The sequence below is a fragment of the Pteropus medius genome, unplaced genomic scaffold (genome assembly GCF_902729225.1).
Source record: "Pteropus medius unplaced genomic scaffold, Ma_sr-lr_union100, whole genome shotgun sequence".
Lineage (NCBI taxonomy): Eukaryota > Metazoa > Chordata > Mammalia > Chiroptera > Pteropodidae > Pteropus > Pteropus medius.
In genome coordinates this window covers 564,423-582,410 of record NW_024352841.1, presented here as the reverse complement: position 1 = coordinate 582,410, position 17,988 = coordinate 564,423, and the positions used below count along the sequence as shown (strand labels likewise).

The 17,988-nt window shown below is 34.9% G+C and overlaps 1 protein-coding gene across 6 annotated transcripts in view; it reads right to left on the bottom strand.

The window, feature by feature from the left end:
* MTMR8 (myotubularin related protein 8) overlaps positions 1 to 17,988 on the bottom strand; it is a 142,406-nt gene that overhangs the window by 110,962 nt on the left and 13,456 nt on the right. Inside the window, exon 2 of one of the 6 annotated variants that reach the window (XM_039850245.1) lies at positions 16,798 to 16,865. The exons of the other annotated variants lie outside the window; for them this stretch is intronic. Within the exon in view, the coding sequence (XP_039706179.1) occupies positions 16,798 to 16,800 (3 nt within the window). The 5' untranslated portion in view covers positions 16,801 to 16,865. The remainder of the gene's footprint in view (positions 1 to 16,797; positions 16,866 to 17,988) is intronic. 6 annotated transcript variants of the gene reach the window in all.

Sequence of the window (17,988 nt, the reverse complement as noted above, 5' to 3'; positions counted from 1 at the left end):
GATCTATGTTTCCTTTTCCTGAATCAGCCCTGGAGAAACTATAAAAATGAGAAAGAAACATGGATTCCAGAAAGGATTAAAATTCTAAATGATGTTATCATGATGGGGTAGGTGTGGGTGGAAGATAAATGAGAAATAAGAGCCTGCTGAAGTACTTGTTGGAGGGAAGTTGCAGTTGTAATATGCATAAAAATCAATAGGGGTAAATAACATGAGGTTAGATCTTCAGTTGAAGGGCAAGAAACTTTAAATATAACTTTCTATAAAGCAGGGGAAAACCTGACCTATCCAATGGAAAGCAGAAAAGGAAAAAAGTAAAAGAAAAGCAACAACAAAAAAGAGAGTACCATAAATAGAAAGTATAAAATGAAATGCCAGAAATACGTCCTGATATAAGAGTAATTACAACAATTACACATGAACTAAACTTACCAATTAAAAGACAGATTTACAGACTAGATTAAAACAAAAGACCCAACAGTACTGTCTAGAAGAGACACATTTTAAAATAAATAGATGTAAACAAGTTGGAAATAAAGGATAGAAAAGATATTTTAGGCAAATATGAACCAAAACAAAGCTGGTGTGGCATTCTCAATATCTGACAAAATAAAATTAAGTGACAAAGAACAATATGACAAGAAGATATATTCATCATAAACATATATGCATATTACAATAGAGTTTCAAAATATACCTTGTTGAGGTACTTGCCTGTAGCAGAACCGCAGAGAGAAAAAGAACACTTGAATATTTTAACACTCTAGTTAGGAATTGATAGATCAAGTATACAAAAACAAAAAACAAAAACAAGTAGAAATACAGAACCCTTGCACAGTACAACTAAAAAGTGCAAGCTATTAGAACAAAGTAGAACTCTATATCCAACAGAAAGAGAACATATAATCAATCATTCAAGACAACAAATGTAACGGAAATTGTAACTGCACACTAACCACACACGGGCTTCATTTCTTTGATATAGCTTTTGTTCTCTGATTCATGCAGGCTTTACCTAATGCATTAGTATTATAACTCACTTGCTTTTTCTGCCCTTACCCTTCCACCTTTGTATGCCTACTCCCGTAGTTTTCTGATTTATTTTCTTGAATACCATCGGGAATAAAGCCTGTCCTACGAGAAATTGTAAAGTTAGGTTTAACTGTAGTAGTGTTAAGTCTCATGTAATATTCAAAGTAATCATAATAAGCATAACTAAACTATGTAGACAGGCCTTGAAAACTAGAAAGCAAATGCACTTTAGAACTTGTCCTCTAACACCAGGTCTTATTTCAAGTTCAAGCATTCCATGATAAATTATTGTTCCACGAGTCCATTATAGGTAGATTAACAAAACTTCCATAAAAATAGAAATGAGAAAATGACAGTGGGGATTGTAACTGTGATTGTCATGGTTTTATTGTAGTCATATGGTTGTAACCATTTTTTTTCTTTTTCCTTTTTGTCCTTACAATCTCACTCTCATATTTTATGTATATAAAAATGTTTTGTTAACTAATGTGTAACTTGTAGATAAATAGCTTGCTTGATTGAGAAATCTAGGAACAGACTTCAAAGGGAGCTAGCTTGGTTCCTCGACCATTTCGTGACAGAAGATTGACTGCAAAATCCTCTCTTAGATGAAGGAAACCAGACCTATGCTCTGCCACAACAGCTCCAGGATGTTTATCAGAACAGGCTGCGAAGGACAGTTCGTTCTGCTGACTTGCACCATAAAAGAAATCCTTACCCTCCTCCTTACTCCTCTCCCTATTTTGACTCTGAGCTTGAGACTTCAACATGAGAAATAAGCCAAGGCTGAAAGGAAAGATAAGTGGCCTCAGGCTACCTCCTCCCCTCCAACCCTGGAATTTCTCCTTTATCCCTTACTCAACCTTCTCCCTGCAGCTTTAGAATTTCTCCCTATCCCTTTCTCAACCCTCTCCCTATAACCCTTGCCTACACTAAAGTGGCAAAATGGCCTTTGTGACAATAGTTGGTCATCTTCTCAGGGTGCCCACTCTTAAAAATAAACCTGCTTTCCTTCCATCAAAATCTTCGTTTCTCACTTATTGGCTTATGAGTGTCAAGCAGCCAAACCTGAGTTTGGTAACACAAAGAGAACACTTCCAAAAAGACACCATGATAATGGCTTTTAAGGAAGCCTCAATAAATTCCAAAGACTCAATATTACACAGTATACCTTCTCCAACCATAATACAATGACATCAGAAATTAATAACAAAATAATAGTCAAAATTAGCATATATTTGTAAACAAAATAGCATATTAAGTTAATCTTGGGTTAAAAGGAAGTCATAAATAAAATTAAGAAATATTTTAAAATAAATAATAAAAATACAACAAATGAAAATCTGTGGCACACAGCTAAAGCAGAACAAAGAAGAAAATGTATAGCTTTAAGTACATTTATCATGAAACAAGAGAGATTAAAAATAAACTGGTTAAGCATTCAATGCAATGAAAAAAGCAAAGAACATAGAAACAAGGAAGATAAAAAACAGAAATTTATAAGCAGAGAATCCACCCCCCATACACACATACACACACAACAACAACAACATAAAAGATGTGCAAACTAGAATTTGATTCTTTAAAAAAGTAAATAGATCTTTGATAAGAGTATTCAGGAAGAAAAGGGGAAAAGGCAACTAAAATACAGAATGAAAAAGAGGAAACAAAATTTTAAATGAGAGGAAACAAAAGAGGTAACAAAAATTTTAAATGAGAGTATTATGAGCAATATGCTAATAAATTGAAAAGCTTATATGAAGTGAAAAAAATCCAATAAAAATATAAAATAGCAATGATAGTCAAAGATTTCCTCTACAAAAAACCTCAGGCCCAGATGATTTTATAGATGAATTCTACCAAACTTTGAAGAAAGTTAATGACTACTTTAGCCAATTGATTCCAGCCATTGGAAAAATAATGATGGTTAGTCTGTTTTATGAGGCTAGTGTAATCTTGATTCTAAAACCAAACAGACAACTATAAGAAAAGAAAATTTAGACACATTTCACTTATGAAATGTAGATGCAAAAAATCCAAATAAAAATTAGTTATGAATCAACAGTATATTTTTAAAAATACATTTGATCAAGTATAATTTATCTCAAGAAAGTAAAGATTGTTCAAATCAGAAAATTTCAATATGCTAAATCACATAAATAGATTAAAAGAGTAAAGAAGGGAAGATTTGCTCTACTAGAAATTAAGACATATGCAAAGCCATGAAAAAGAAAAAAAAACTGTAGTACTAGTGCAAGAACAGAAAAATACACCATTGGAAAAGGATCAGAGCTCAAAGGCAGATTAATGTATAAATGGAAGCCTAATATAGCACAAATATGGCACTACAAATTGATGGACAAAAGATAAGAGCATTTACTAAATGTGTTGGGGAAACTGTATTAGTACATGGAGAAAAATAAAACCAGATCTCTAAAAAACACCATACACAAAAGTGGACTCTAGGTATATCTATATGTAAAAGGTAAAACTACAAAGTAACTAGGAAAAAAATGCAGAATACCTTGGATCTTGAGAAAGGGAAATATTTAAAAGTTAATAACAGAATGGGAGAAAATATGTGCAATGTCTAAAACTAACAAGAGATTATTATCTGGACTATATAAGGGACTCCTGCAACTCAGTAAGAAAAAGACAGAGGCCCTAAATAGAAAAAAAAATGGCAAAACATAAGAACAGAAAATTATACAAGAGAAAATCCCACAAGCATACAACCAGGAAGATGCTCAAAACATTGGTAATCATAGAAATGAACATTAAAATGAAAAGATATTGCTATAAGACTGACAAAAAAGTGGAAGACTAGAAAATGCCAAGTGTTGGCAGGGTTGTAGGGATATATGAACCTTTATCATCTACTACAACTGGGGTGGGGAGAACATTATAGATAGGTGGGGCCATTCAGAAAGGGCAATCTAGTACTACATAATCAAAGTAAAAATACATACTCTATGACCCATATTTTCATATAGGCCCATAAAAGGCCATATGCAAGGATAGACATGCCCATCATTTGGAGATTAGATAGGTCAGATATGGGAGAGTATTAAGCAGCTAATAGAAGCAATGAGTTAGAGGTACACATAGCAACATAAATGGATCTAAAAAGAAACAAAAACAAAAAACATGAAAAAAATAAGAAACAATGATATACTGAAGACTTAACTAGTTACATAAATTAAGAATTCATGCATATAAAACCACCATATTTTGAAGGATATGTTCAAATATAAATATGGTATTAATCATATTAGAATGCTTGCCTATGATAGGGGAGTAAAACAGGAAAAAGGAGGGCTAAATAAATAAGTAAATAAAACAAGAGACAGCCTTGTATTGACCAGTGATGATAATGTACCATGAATCGAGGAGCATGTAATAAACTAAATCCTATCCATCTGAGGTTAAAAAATAGAAATAAACAAAAAGCTACCTTTCCTTTTCAGAAATATGGAAAATAATCTTAGACATTGAAAAGGTATTCTATAATATTGCCTCTTTAACTCATTCACACTCATGATTGTATCCCAACATCCTTAGGTATCATGATTCTAAATTACAAAGGGAGAAATGAAGAAGTGCCTAAGATCACAGCAAAACATAAAATATACTCAGCCCAATGCTCTTTTAATTTCATGTATTCTCATGGCAACATCCAGAAGTCATCAGTCAAAAGTAGATCAATTACTACACAGGCAAATTGTATGTGGCTGAGAGAGATGACACAGAAATCAGAGAGATGACACAGAAATCAGAGAGATGACAGAGAAAGAGGTATCACCTCTTTCCCTAGAGGCATTTAAGAACAGGATACCCATTCATCAACTGGGGACTTGATATTTTCCTTACAACTCTAAATATGTTCTAATAAGGAGGATACCATACATATCAAAGATGTTTCTGTAAAATATAAATACATCTTTCACATGTATGTATGAATGTCTGTATGTATGTGTGTATGTATGTATGTAATGTATGTGTTTATTACATGGTGACATTGGTTAATGAAATCTAGTAAGTTGCATGTGTACAATTTAGCAGTGAAGCATATACATATATATTACATTGTGTATTCACTGCCCACAGTTACATTTCTTTCTGTCATCACATATTTGACCCCCTTTATCCCATCTACATCCCCCCTCTTGCCACATCTCCTTCCCTCTGTTAACCACTAGTCTACAGTCCATGTCATGAGTCTCTGTTTGTCCTGTTCACTTGTTGCTTTTAGGTTTATATCCAACATATAAGTGATATCATGTGATTTTCAACTTTTTGGCTTATTTCACTTGGCATGATTATCTCGAGGACCATCCATGTAGTCACAAATGGCAGTATTTCATCTCTTCTTATGGCTGAGTAATATTCCATTGTATATATGTATCACTGTTTCTTTATCCAATCATCTATCATAGGACACTTCAGTTGCTTCCATATCCTGGCCACTGTGAATAATGCTATTATGAACATCGGTGTACAAATATCATTTCGGATATGGGTTTTCAAGTCTTTGGGATAAATACCCAGTAGAGGGATTACTGGATCATATGGTAGATCAATTCTTAGTTTTTTGAGGAACCTCCATACTGTTTTCCATAGTGGTTGTACCACTATACAGTCCCACCAGCAGTATATAAGGGTTTCTTCTGCTCTGCAACTTCTCCAACACTTGTTATTACTTGTCTTGTTGATAACAGCTATTCTAACAGGTGTGAGATGGTATGTCACAGTGGTTTTAATTAGCATTTCCCTAATAGCTAGCGATGTTGAGCATCTTTTCATATGTTGGTCATTTGTATGTCTTCTTGGGAGAAGTGTCTGTTCAGGGCCTCTGCCCATTTTTTAAATGGATTGTTTTTTTCTTGTTACTGAGTTGAATGAGTTATTTGTATATTTTGGATATTGGGCCCTTATTGGAGGCATTGCTTGCAAATATATTTTCCCATTCAGATGGTTTCTTTAGCTTGTTGATGGTTTCTCTGGCTGTGCAAAAGCTTTTTAGTTTGATGTAGTCCCATTCATTTATTTTTTTTCTTTTACTTCCCTTGCCTTTGTGGTCAAATTCACAAAATCTTCTTTAAGTCCAAGGTCCTTGAGTTTAGCTCTTATGTTTTCTTCTATGCAATTTATTTTTGCAGGTATTATATTCAGTTCCTTAATCCATTTTGAGTTAATTTTGGTGTGTGGTGATAGACAACAGTCTAGATTCATTCTTTTGCAGGTGGCTTTCCAGTATTCCCAGCACCATTTACTGAAGAGTCTTTGCTTTCTCCACTGTATGTTTTTGGCTCTTTTGTCAAAAATTATTTGTCCATATATACATAGGTTTACTTCTGGACTCTTGATTCTGTTCCACTGGTCTGTGTGTCTGTTTTTCTGCCAATATCATGCCGTTTTGATTACTGTCACTCTGTAGAATAAGTTGAAGTCAGGCAGAGTGATGCCTCCAGCCTTATTCTTTTTTCTCAGGATGGCTTTGGTGATTCAGGGTCTAATACATCCTTCATATTTATAAGAATAGCATAACAACCTCAATAGATAAAGTAGCAAAAGAATATCAACAGGTAATTCACATGAGGGGAAATGATAAATGTAAAAAGCTCAATTTCATGAGTAAAGACAAAAATGCTAATTTAAAATGAGATGGAGCCACTATTTTACACTCATTAAATTTGCCAAATACCCAATGCTGGCAAGATATAGGTAAGACTAGTATGCTTATACAATGCTAATAGCAATGTTTTGTCCCTTTTACAAAGCAATATGGAAATATTATCGAGACCATGTAAGTAAGACCCAGTATTCCTTTGATCTAGTAGTCATACTCTTGGAAAGATCCCATGGACCTTTCACCCAGTCTCTGGCAATTTAACACCTTTTAAAAACTATAGTACATCATCAAATCCGGGAATCTCACATTGCTACAATCCACAAACTGTATTCAGATTACACCAGTTATACATGTATATCATGTACACGTTCTACAGTTATATGCTATATGTATATAGCTGTATTCAATTTTATCATATGTATAGCTTTGTACAACCACCACAGTCAAGATGCATACATATATAACATAAAACTCCCTCATGCTATTCCATTATAGTCACACCCACCTTTTCCACCTATCTATCCCTAACACCTGGCAACCACTAATCTAAACTGTTCTCCATTTCTACAATTTTGTTTTTAAAGAATGTTATATAAATAGAATCATTCGGGACATAACATTTTGAGAAATAACTTATTCACCTAGCGTAATTCCCTTAAGATCCACCTAAGTTTTTGCATGTATCAATACTTTTTTTTTTTTATTTATGAGCAATTTTCAAACTGTATGAATGTACCACAATTTGTTTACCCTTCACTCACTGAATGACATCTGGGTGGTTTCCACTTTGGGGTTATTACAAATAAAGTCTCGATGAACATTTATATACAAGTTTTTGCATGAAAACTTTTCAGTTTTCTGGGATAAATGGTCAAGAGTTCAACTGTTGTAATATTGTTTTTCTATAACAAATTAAAGTACATATACATACACCTGAAAGAAAAGGATATTTCACATAATAATTCTCAGTCTTGGCCAATCAATCCACAGACCCTTCTAACGGCCATCTAAGGGATATGTTCCAGGCCAACAGAGGGAATAAAGAAAGAAGAGATGCTAAGTACTGTGCTATACTCTGCATGTGTCATTTTGTTTAATCCTCATAAGAACTCTATAAGATAGATGCTGTTGTTAGTTACATATCATATATGTGAAAACTAGGGCTCGAAGGTTAATTAACTTATCTAAGACCACATGAATGGTTAAGTGATTAGTTAAGGCACATATGCCAGAACCCAAACTCAACCATTAAAGTATACTTATTAACTAAGTGTGGTTGGCGAGAAGAAGAGAACTTTCTATTTGTGCTGCTATAACAAAATACCAAAGACTAAGTAGCTTATAAACAACAGAAATTTATTTCTCACAGTTCTGTAGGCTAGGAAACCAAAGATCAAAATACCAGCATAGTCAGGTAAAAGTTCTCTTCGAGGTCACAGACTTCTTGTTGTATCTTAACACGGCAGAGAGAGTGATGAATCTCACCAGGGTCGTGTTTATAAGGGCATTAATATCATTCAAGAGGGCTCTGCCCTTATGACCTAATCACCTCCCAAATAACGCACCTCCCAACACCATCATCTTGGGAGGTCAGGATCCAACTATATGAACTTTGGGAGTGGGGCACAAATATTCAAAAAAAGGCACTGAGTGTGATTGGGGAAAGGAAGAGAACTGAAGACCTCCTACCTCTATGGCTTTCCCTCTAAAATAAAATAAAATAAAATAAAATAAAATAAAATAAAATAAAATAAAAGAAGAAGAATAACAAAACTGTGGTCAAGGCATGGAAGCTAAGGGAAGATGCCAAAATACCTAAACCAAAGTGTAGTCCATTATTTTTTAGAAAGGACAGATTAGAAAAGGCAAGGCAAGTGACATGAAACTTCTTGCCAATGCAACTAAGTGTGAAGACCACTGATCTAGTGGGAAGATGATATGGCCATAGGTGCAGAGAAAGGAGCTAAAATGGCCACAGGAAGTTTTCTTCCAGCCAGATATATCTTAATACTCACTGCATCCCAGAGAGAGATACCAGAGAAAATACAAACACTGAAGCTAGATTTATTTCAATAATCCCTTACTGAATACCTATTATATATCATTTTCTATGCTAAGTCATGCTATGAGGAAGTAAAAGAAGAATGTATGAGACATGGTCCCTGCACTTCCAGGAGTTTACAATTACTTAAGAACATGTATACATGGATACAACTTAAATACAATGCAAGACATCCCCTGATACATGCCAAAACGGAGGCATGAATAGAGTACTGGAGCAATTGGAGGTCCATGTTTCAGAAAGATACATCTGGGAGACATCTAGAACCAAGTAAAAGTTCTTTCACTCAACATTTCTTGAGCACCTACTACTTTTAAAGCATGAACTTAGGTATTTTGGGGGAAACTGAAATAAACAAGGCAGAACTCCTGCCTATACCTATCCATTTAACAAATATTTCTTAATGATCTACTATATGACAGGCACTATTCCAAATGTTATAAAAGTAAAGAACATGCTCTTTACCCTCAAGGAGTGTTCAATCTTAATAGGAAAAGCAGACATGTAAAACCAGAATCATATGAGTAGTTAAAATGAGAGAAAGCAATAAAAGTAGAAGACAAAAAAAAGAGCAAGAAAAAAGGTGTAGGGCAATAAATAGAAAACAGTAATAAATTTGATAGATATTAATTCATGTATATCAAAAATCATGTTAAATGTCAATGGCCTTCTGGTCAAGATTGCAGAGTATGTAAATGCTGTGCTTGCCTCATCTCACAACTGCATCAAAATTACAACTACAGAATAGCCATCAATGGGAGACACCTCAAGTCTAGCTGAACAGAAGTCCCACAACTGGAGACTCACAGAAGAGGCCACCTCAAGACTGTAAGCGGGGTGAAAATGCCAAATGGGCTGGTCTCATACCTGTGTGTGGCAATTGAGAATGGGGAGAAATATCTCAGCTATCAAGCCCCTCTCCCATGCTAGGCTCCCCAGCCCAGGGTTCCAGTGCCAGGAAGAGAAGTTCCCACAATATCTGGCTGTAAAATCCAGTGGAGATTGTGACTGAGTGAGATAGGTTGCTGAGGGAATCACAGATTTTCTTCTTAAGGGCCCTCCAAGCAGACTTACTCCCTGACGGACTCACTCATGCTGAGCTCCAACTCTGGGACAGCAGCTCAAACGGTGTCAGGGACATATGGGTAGGAACTAAATTGTCACTGGCTTCAGGGGGAGGGCTGGAGGGGCAGCTTTCTCACAAACAAAGTGCTGGCAGAGGGAATTGTTCCTTTGTTGAACCCGTGCCCGCCAAGCTTGTAGACCCAGGCGGGCACCATATCTGGTCTCCATTAACATAGCTAATATCGGTCGCCCTGACCTGGTGATTCCCTGAGACCCTGCCCCTCCCACTGTGCAGGCCCATTCAAGTTGTTTCTGGTGGATTTTCCATACAAATGACCTGTCTTGGCTTATGCTGCAAACTTTCCTAAAATCTCTCGGAGGTTCACAAAACCTAAACAAGCAGCATCTGGCTTCAGCAGGCCCTGTGCCTCTTGCTAAGCAGCCCCAGCACTAGTGGAAACCAGCTTCAGTTTGCCGCTTGGCCTTTCAAGGAAATCCAAAGCCCAGCATGGGTGGTGGCCATCTGAGGACTGCCTGGTGCCTCATTCCAGGTGGCCCTGAACAGGGCGCAAGCTGCAGTAGAACTTGGCACGCAGCTGGGCCCCTCCCAGGAGGCCCCAGCCTGCATGCCTGGTGGCCTGCTTTGGTATGAGTCAGAGCACTACCCAGGGTCACATCTGAGGACAGCATACCCAATTAACAGTAGATTAACAGTAGATTAGATGTGAAGGAACAAATCAGTAATTTAGAAAATAAAGTAGCAGAAAATACCCAATCAGAATAGCAACAAGAAAAAAGAATCCAAAAAAATGAAGATAGTTTAAGGGGCCTCTTAGATAACATCAAGTGTACCAACATCTGCATCATAGGGATGCCAAAAGAAGAGAGTAAAGAATTGAGAACTTATTTCAAGAAATAATGATAGAAAATTTCCCTAACCTGGTGAAGGAAATAGACATAGAATCCCAGAAAGTGAAAAGAGTCCCAAACAAGATGATCCCAAACAGGCCCGCACCAAGACACATCATAATTAAAATGCCAAAGGTTAAAGACAAAGAGAATCTTAAAAGCAGCAAAAGAAAAGCAGTTAGTTACCTACAACAGAGCTCCCATGAGACTGTCAGGTGATTTCTCAAAAGAAACTTGCAGTATAGAAGGGATTGGCAGGAAACATTCAAAATGATGAAAACCAAGGATCTACAACTAAGATTACTCTACCCAGCAAAGCTATCATTTAGAATCAAAGAACAGATAAATAACTACCTAGACAAGAAAAAGCTAAAGGATTTCATCACCACCGAGCCAGTATTTCAAGAAAAGTTAAAAGAACAAGAAGAGAAGAAAAAGGAGGAGGAGAGATAAAAAAAAAATGAATGATAAAATGGTTATAACTACATATCTATCAACAATTACTTGATTTTTTAAGATTTTTATTAAAAAATAGTGTACAATATTATATTAGTGTCAGGTATACACCATAGTTATTCAACATTTATATACCTAAAGAAGTGATCACCATGATAAATCCAACAACCATCTGACAGAATACAATGGTATCACAATATTACTGACTATATTCTCTATGTTGTATATTACATCCCCTTAACTTATTTGTTTTATACCTGGAAAATTGAACCTTATTCCTCTTCACCTTTTCCCCACCCTTTTTAAAAATTTTTCAATATTATATTAGTTTCAGGTGTACAGCATAGTGGTTAGACATTTATATATTTACGAAATGATCTCCTTGACTAGTCTAGTACCCACCTGACACTATACATAGTTATTGCCATATAATTGACTATATTTCCTATGTTTTATTTTACATTCCCATGACCATTTTGTGACTACTATTCTGTACCTTTCAATCCCCTCACCTTCCTCACCCCATCCTCTAATCTCCCTCCCATCCAGCCACCATCAGGTTTCAACAATTACTTTAAATGTAAAGGATTAAATGCTTCAATCAAAAGACATAGGGTGTCTGAATGGATAAGAAAACAAGCCCCCTACATATGCTGCCTATAACAGACTCGCTTCAGAATGTAAGACACACACACACTGAAAGTAAAGGAATAGGAAAAACTATTTCATAAAAATATAAGTGAAAAAAAAAAGCTGGTATAGCCATACTTACACCAGACAAAATAGACTTTAAAACAAAGGCTATAACAAGAGACAATGAAGGACCCAGCAATTCCACTTCTAAGTATTTATCTGAAGAAACCCAAAGCGCTAATTCAAAAAGACATGTATCCATATGTTCACTGCAGCACTATTTATAATAGCCAAGATATGGAAGCAACCTGTGTCCATCAATAGATGAATGGATAAAGAAGAAGTAGTACATATATATAATGGAATATTACTCAGCCAAAAAAATAATGAAATCTTGCCATCTGCAAAAACATGGATGGACCTAGATGGTATGATGCAAAGTGAAATAAGACAGAGAAAGACAAATACCATATGTTTTCACTTAACTGTAGAATCTAAAAAAAAAAAAATTAAATGAACAAACAAAACAGAAACGAACTCATAGATACAGAACACATTTTGATGGTTGCCAGATGGGAGAGGCATTAGGAAGATGAGTGAAAAAGGGGAAGGGATTAAGAAGTACAAATGAGTAGTTACAAAATAGTAATGGGGGTGCAAATTATAGCTTAGGAAATATAGTCAATAATATTGTAATAACTATGTTTGGTGTCAGAGAGTACCAGATTTATCGGGTTGATCATTGTAAGTTTTACGAATGTCTAATCACTACATTGTATATCTGAAACTAATATAATATATCAAGTATAATTGAAAAAATATTTTAAAAAAGAAACCCACTTTAAATATCAAACACTATGCATTAAAAAGGATGAAGATATATGCCATGCTAATACAAATTAAAAGAAAGTTGGAGTATTACCTATTACCTAAAGGCATTACATAAAGGTATGGGGTCAATTCTCCAAGATACAACAATCTTTAGTGTGTATACACTTAAAAACAGAGCATCAAAATATATGAGGAAAAAGCAGACAGAAGTGCAAAGAGAAATAAATGAATTCCCTATTATAGTTGGAGACTTCAACACCCCTCTATTGACAGATCCAGCCAGCAGGAAATCAGTAAGGACATAGTTGAACTGAACAGTACCATTAATCAACTTAATCTAATTGACATCTATAGAATACTTCATCTAATAAGATCTTGAATTCATATTTCTCAAGCTCACATAGAACATTCATAAGACAGACCATGTTCTGTACCACAAAACACACCTTAATAAATTTAAAAGAATAGAAATCATATAAAGCATGCTCTCAGAACGCAATGGAATAAAACTAGCTACCAACTACAGAAAGATAGCTGGAACATCCCAAAATACATGGGAATTAAACAACACAGAGAAATAACATATGAGTCAAAGAAAAAGTTTCAAGAGAATTTTAAAAAATATTCCGAACTAAATAAAAATTAAAATGTGTTGAATGCAGCAAAAGCAATGCTTAGAGGGAAATTTACAGCATTTGATGCATTAGAAGAAATATCTAAAATCAACAACCTAAGTTTCCACCTTAGGAAACTAGAAAAAGAGCAAATTAAATCCAAAGTAAGAAGAAATAATAAAAATTGGAGCAGAAATCAATGAAATCAAAAATAGGAAATCAACAGAGAAAAATTAATGAGACCAAAAGCTATTTCTATGAATGATCAATAAAATTCTTAAATATCTAGACAGATTAACTAAAAAGAGAGAGAAAACACGAATTACTAATATCAGAAATGAAAGAGGAACCATCACTACCAGATAGTAAAAAGATAAAAAATAAATATTATGAACAATCTTATGCCCACAAATTTGATAATTTATTAGATGGATTGGACCAATACCTTGAAAGATATAATCTACCAAAACTCACACAAGAGAAACAGATAATCTGAATAGGCCTATATCTATTAAAGAAGTTGAATCAATAATTAATAATCTTCCAAAACAGAAATTATCAGATCCAGATGGGTTCACTGATGTATTCTACCACTTAAGAAACTATACTAATTCTCTACAATATCTTCCAGAAAATAGAAGCAAAGAGAATGCTTCCTAACTTGTTCTATTAGTCCAGGATTACTTTAATGGAAAAACTAGAAAAGACATTATAAGAAAGGAAAAGTTCTGCTGCACAACATATACCCATAATGAACAATACTGTATTGTATACATAAAATTTAAGAGAATGGATCTCATGTTAAATGTTCTTACAATAATAATAATAATAATAATAATAATAATAATAAAAAGTACAGACCAATCTCTCTCATGAATGCAGATGAAAAATCATCAACAAAAATCAATGTATTCATTTGCTAGGGTTGCTGTTCCAAAGTACCATCAACTAGGTAGCTTAAACAACAGAAATTTATTGTCTTATAATTCTGGAGGATAAATTCCCAAATCAAGAGTACAACAGCGTTGGTTCCTTCTGGGTGCTGTGAGAGAAAAATCTGTTCCAATTTCTCTCCTCGGCTTGTAGATGGCCATCTTCTCTCCATGTCTCTTCACATTGTCTTCCCTCTATTGCACATGTGTTCAAATTCTCTGATAAGAAAATCAGCCATATTGGTTTAATGTCTACCATACTGAACATATTTTAAATCGATTACCTCCATAAGGACACAATCTCCCAAAACAGTCACATTCTGAGGCACTAGGGTTTAGGTAGCACTTCAACGTATTAACTTTAACAATTCAACCCATAATAATTAGCAATCGAACCCAACGAGGCATAAGAAGAATTATATACCATGACTAAATGAGATTTATTCCAGGTATACAAGGCTGATTCAACATTTGAAAATCAATTAATGTAATCCACCACAATGACAGACTAAAAAAGAAAAAAAATCATACAATCATATCGCTAGATGCAGGAAAAAACATGATCAAATCCAGCACTTTCATAAAAAAAAAAAAAAACTCTCAGCAAACTAGGAATAGAGAGAAATTTCCTCAACTTGTTAAAGAATATCAGCAAAAAACCTATAGCTAAGAGCATACTTAATGATGAGAAACTAGATATGTTCTGCTGAGATTGAAAACAAGGCAAGAAGGTCTGTTCTCACCACTCCTATTCAACACTGTACTAGAAGTCATAGCTAATGCAGTAAGACAAAAAAAAGAAATGAAAGGTATAAGGATTTGGAAGGAAGAAATGAAATTGTCTTTGTAGAACACATGATTATATATGTAGAAAATACCAAAGGATCAACAACAAAACAAAAACTCCAAGAACTAATGAGCAATTACAGCAAGGTTTCAGGATACAAAGCTAATATGCAAATATAAATTACTTTCTTATATATCAGCAATGAACAATTAGAATGTGAAATTCAAAACATAATTTACAGTAGTACCAAAAACTACTTAAGTATAAATAAAAATATTTACAAGCTATGAATAAAACTACAAATTGTTGACAAAAAAAAAAAATCAAAGATCAAAATAAATAGATTGATATTCCACGTACATGGATAGGAAGAGTCAATATTGTCAAGATGTCAGTTCTTTCCAACTTGAACTACAGATTCGATGCAGTCCCCGTCAAAATCCCAGCAAGTTATTTTGTGAATACTGACCAAATGATTCTAAAGGTTAAGTGGAAAGGCAAAAGACCCAGAACAACCAAAATAATGTTGAAAGAGAAGAGCAAAGTCAGAAGAATGACTCTAAACAACTTCAAGACTTACTATGAAGCTAGAGTAATCGAAACAATGTAGTATTGGGAAAAGAACAGACAAATCAAGAGAACAGAGGGAACAGAATAGAGAGCCCAGAAATAGACTCACACGGATAGAGTTAAGAGATCTTTAAGAACGTACCAAAAGCAATTCAATGGAGAAAGAATAGTCTTTTCAAGAATTGGTGCTGGAAACATTGGAAATCCACATGCAAAAGCATAAATTAAGACACAGACCTTAAACTTTTCACAAATATTAACTCAGAGTGAATCATAGACTTAAGTATAAAACATAAAACTACAAAACTCCTAGAAAATAACCTGGAGAATATCTAGGTAAGCCTGAGTTTCATGATGGCTTTTTAGATATAACACCAAAAACAGGATTCATAAAAGAAAAAAATTGCTATGTTGGACTTAATTAAATTTCAAAACTTTTGCTCTATAAGACAGTTAAGAGAATATAAGGCCAAGCCACAGACTAGGAGAAAATATTTTCAAAACACCCATTTGAAAAAGGTCTGTGTAATGCAGAAGTTCCAGGCCTGGAACTTGCTCCTAGCCTTTGGATATCCTGGGGAAAAAAAAAAAAAAACACCAAGAGGACCAGAGGAGTAGGACATGCCGTTTATTACTCACAAGGCAGGGGAGCCTAATGGCAGCTGGTCTGGCATGCAATAACCATATTGGCCAAGAGCAAAGTTTTGGACACACAAGCAGAGGGAGAGGTAATCTCATTGGTAGAGCAGCCACTTTCTCAAGAAGATCGGAGCAGGATGGACTGCTTAGTTACAGGAGCAGAAACGTCTTTGGGAGCAGGCACTGCCGAGAACCCTTTGTTTATTACCTTCCTTATGGCTGCTGGCCAAGTAGTCATCATTCTTCTGAGTATGTGGAGGGGCTATGTTCTGGATTTATCCCACAGCCTGGTATCCATATATACAAAGGGCAGTTAAAAACTTAACAGTAAGACAACAAATAAGCCAACATTAACAAATGGGCAAAGATCTGAATAGACATCTCATTAACAAAGATATAGAGGTGGCAAATAAGCATATGAAAGGATGCTCCTCATCCTATGTCACCAGGGAATTGGAAAGTAAAACAACAAAATATCACAACACATCTATTATAATGGCCAAAATCCTGAATACTGACAACACTAAATGCTAGCAAGGATGTAGAGCAACAGGAATTCATTGCTAATGGGAATGAAAAATGGTACAGTCACTTTGAAACACATTTTGGCAGTTTCTCACAAAATACACTCTTACCATATAATCCAGCAATTGCACTCTGGTATTTGCCCAAATCAGGTAAAAACTTATGTCCACACGAAAACCTGCAAACAAAGGTTTATTGCAGCTTTATTCATAATTGCCAAAACATGGAAACCAAGATGTCCTTCAGTAGGTGAATGGATAAACTGTGGTAAATCCAGACAAAGGAATATTACTCAGTGTTTAAATGAAATGAAATATCAAGTCATGAAAAGACATGGTGGAATCTTCAATACATTACTAAGTGAAAGATGCCAATCTGAAAAGGTTGCATACTATATTATTCCAACAATATGGCATTATAGAAAAGGCAAAACTATGGAGACAGTAAAAAGATCAGTGATTGCCAAGATTTAGGGTTACTAGGAGAGATAAACAGGTGAAGCACAGAGGCTTTTTAGGGCCAAGAAAATATTCTGTATGATACTGTAATGATGGATATATGCCATTATACATTTGTCAAACCCCATAGTACAACATCAAGAGTGAACCCTAATGTAAACTATGGATTTCAGTTAACAATAATAATAACGTATCAATATGGGGTCATCAATGGAAAGAAATGTATCACATTAATGCAAGATGTCGATAACAGGAGAAACTGGAAAGGGTAAGGTGGGTGTATATGGGAACTCTTCTTTCTGCCCAATTTTTCTGTAAATCTAAAACTGCTCAAAAATAGCCTATTATGAAAAAAGAATGGAAAGAGTGAATGGAATTCTCAGTCCTTATCTTGCTTCACCTACAGGCAGCATTTGACATAGTTATCAATCGTTCCTTGAAACACATAGACAATGACAGGGCTAAGTTTAAAACCTGTTTTTCCATGTTCTAAGCCTTAGAGGAGACAGTTTGTCAATGGAAGTTGAAACTGAATGAATGCAGAAAAAAGGGGATTGGATCAAAAAAGATTCTACTCAAATTGGGTGATTACTTATTCCGGTGAGAAACTGAAAAAGAATATGTACTCATACTGGAAGGAAGATATAATTTTTACAAGGTTGGGTGCATGGCACATTATAGCACAACACTGCAATAAGTATCCTGGGTGCGTATCCAGCTCTGCCAATGGGGTAACTTTAGGGAACTTATTTCACCTCTCTGCCAGTTTTCTCATCTGTAAAACAGGGAAAATTATGCCTGCCATGTGAGTTTATTATGAACAACAACTTAATATGGATCTGA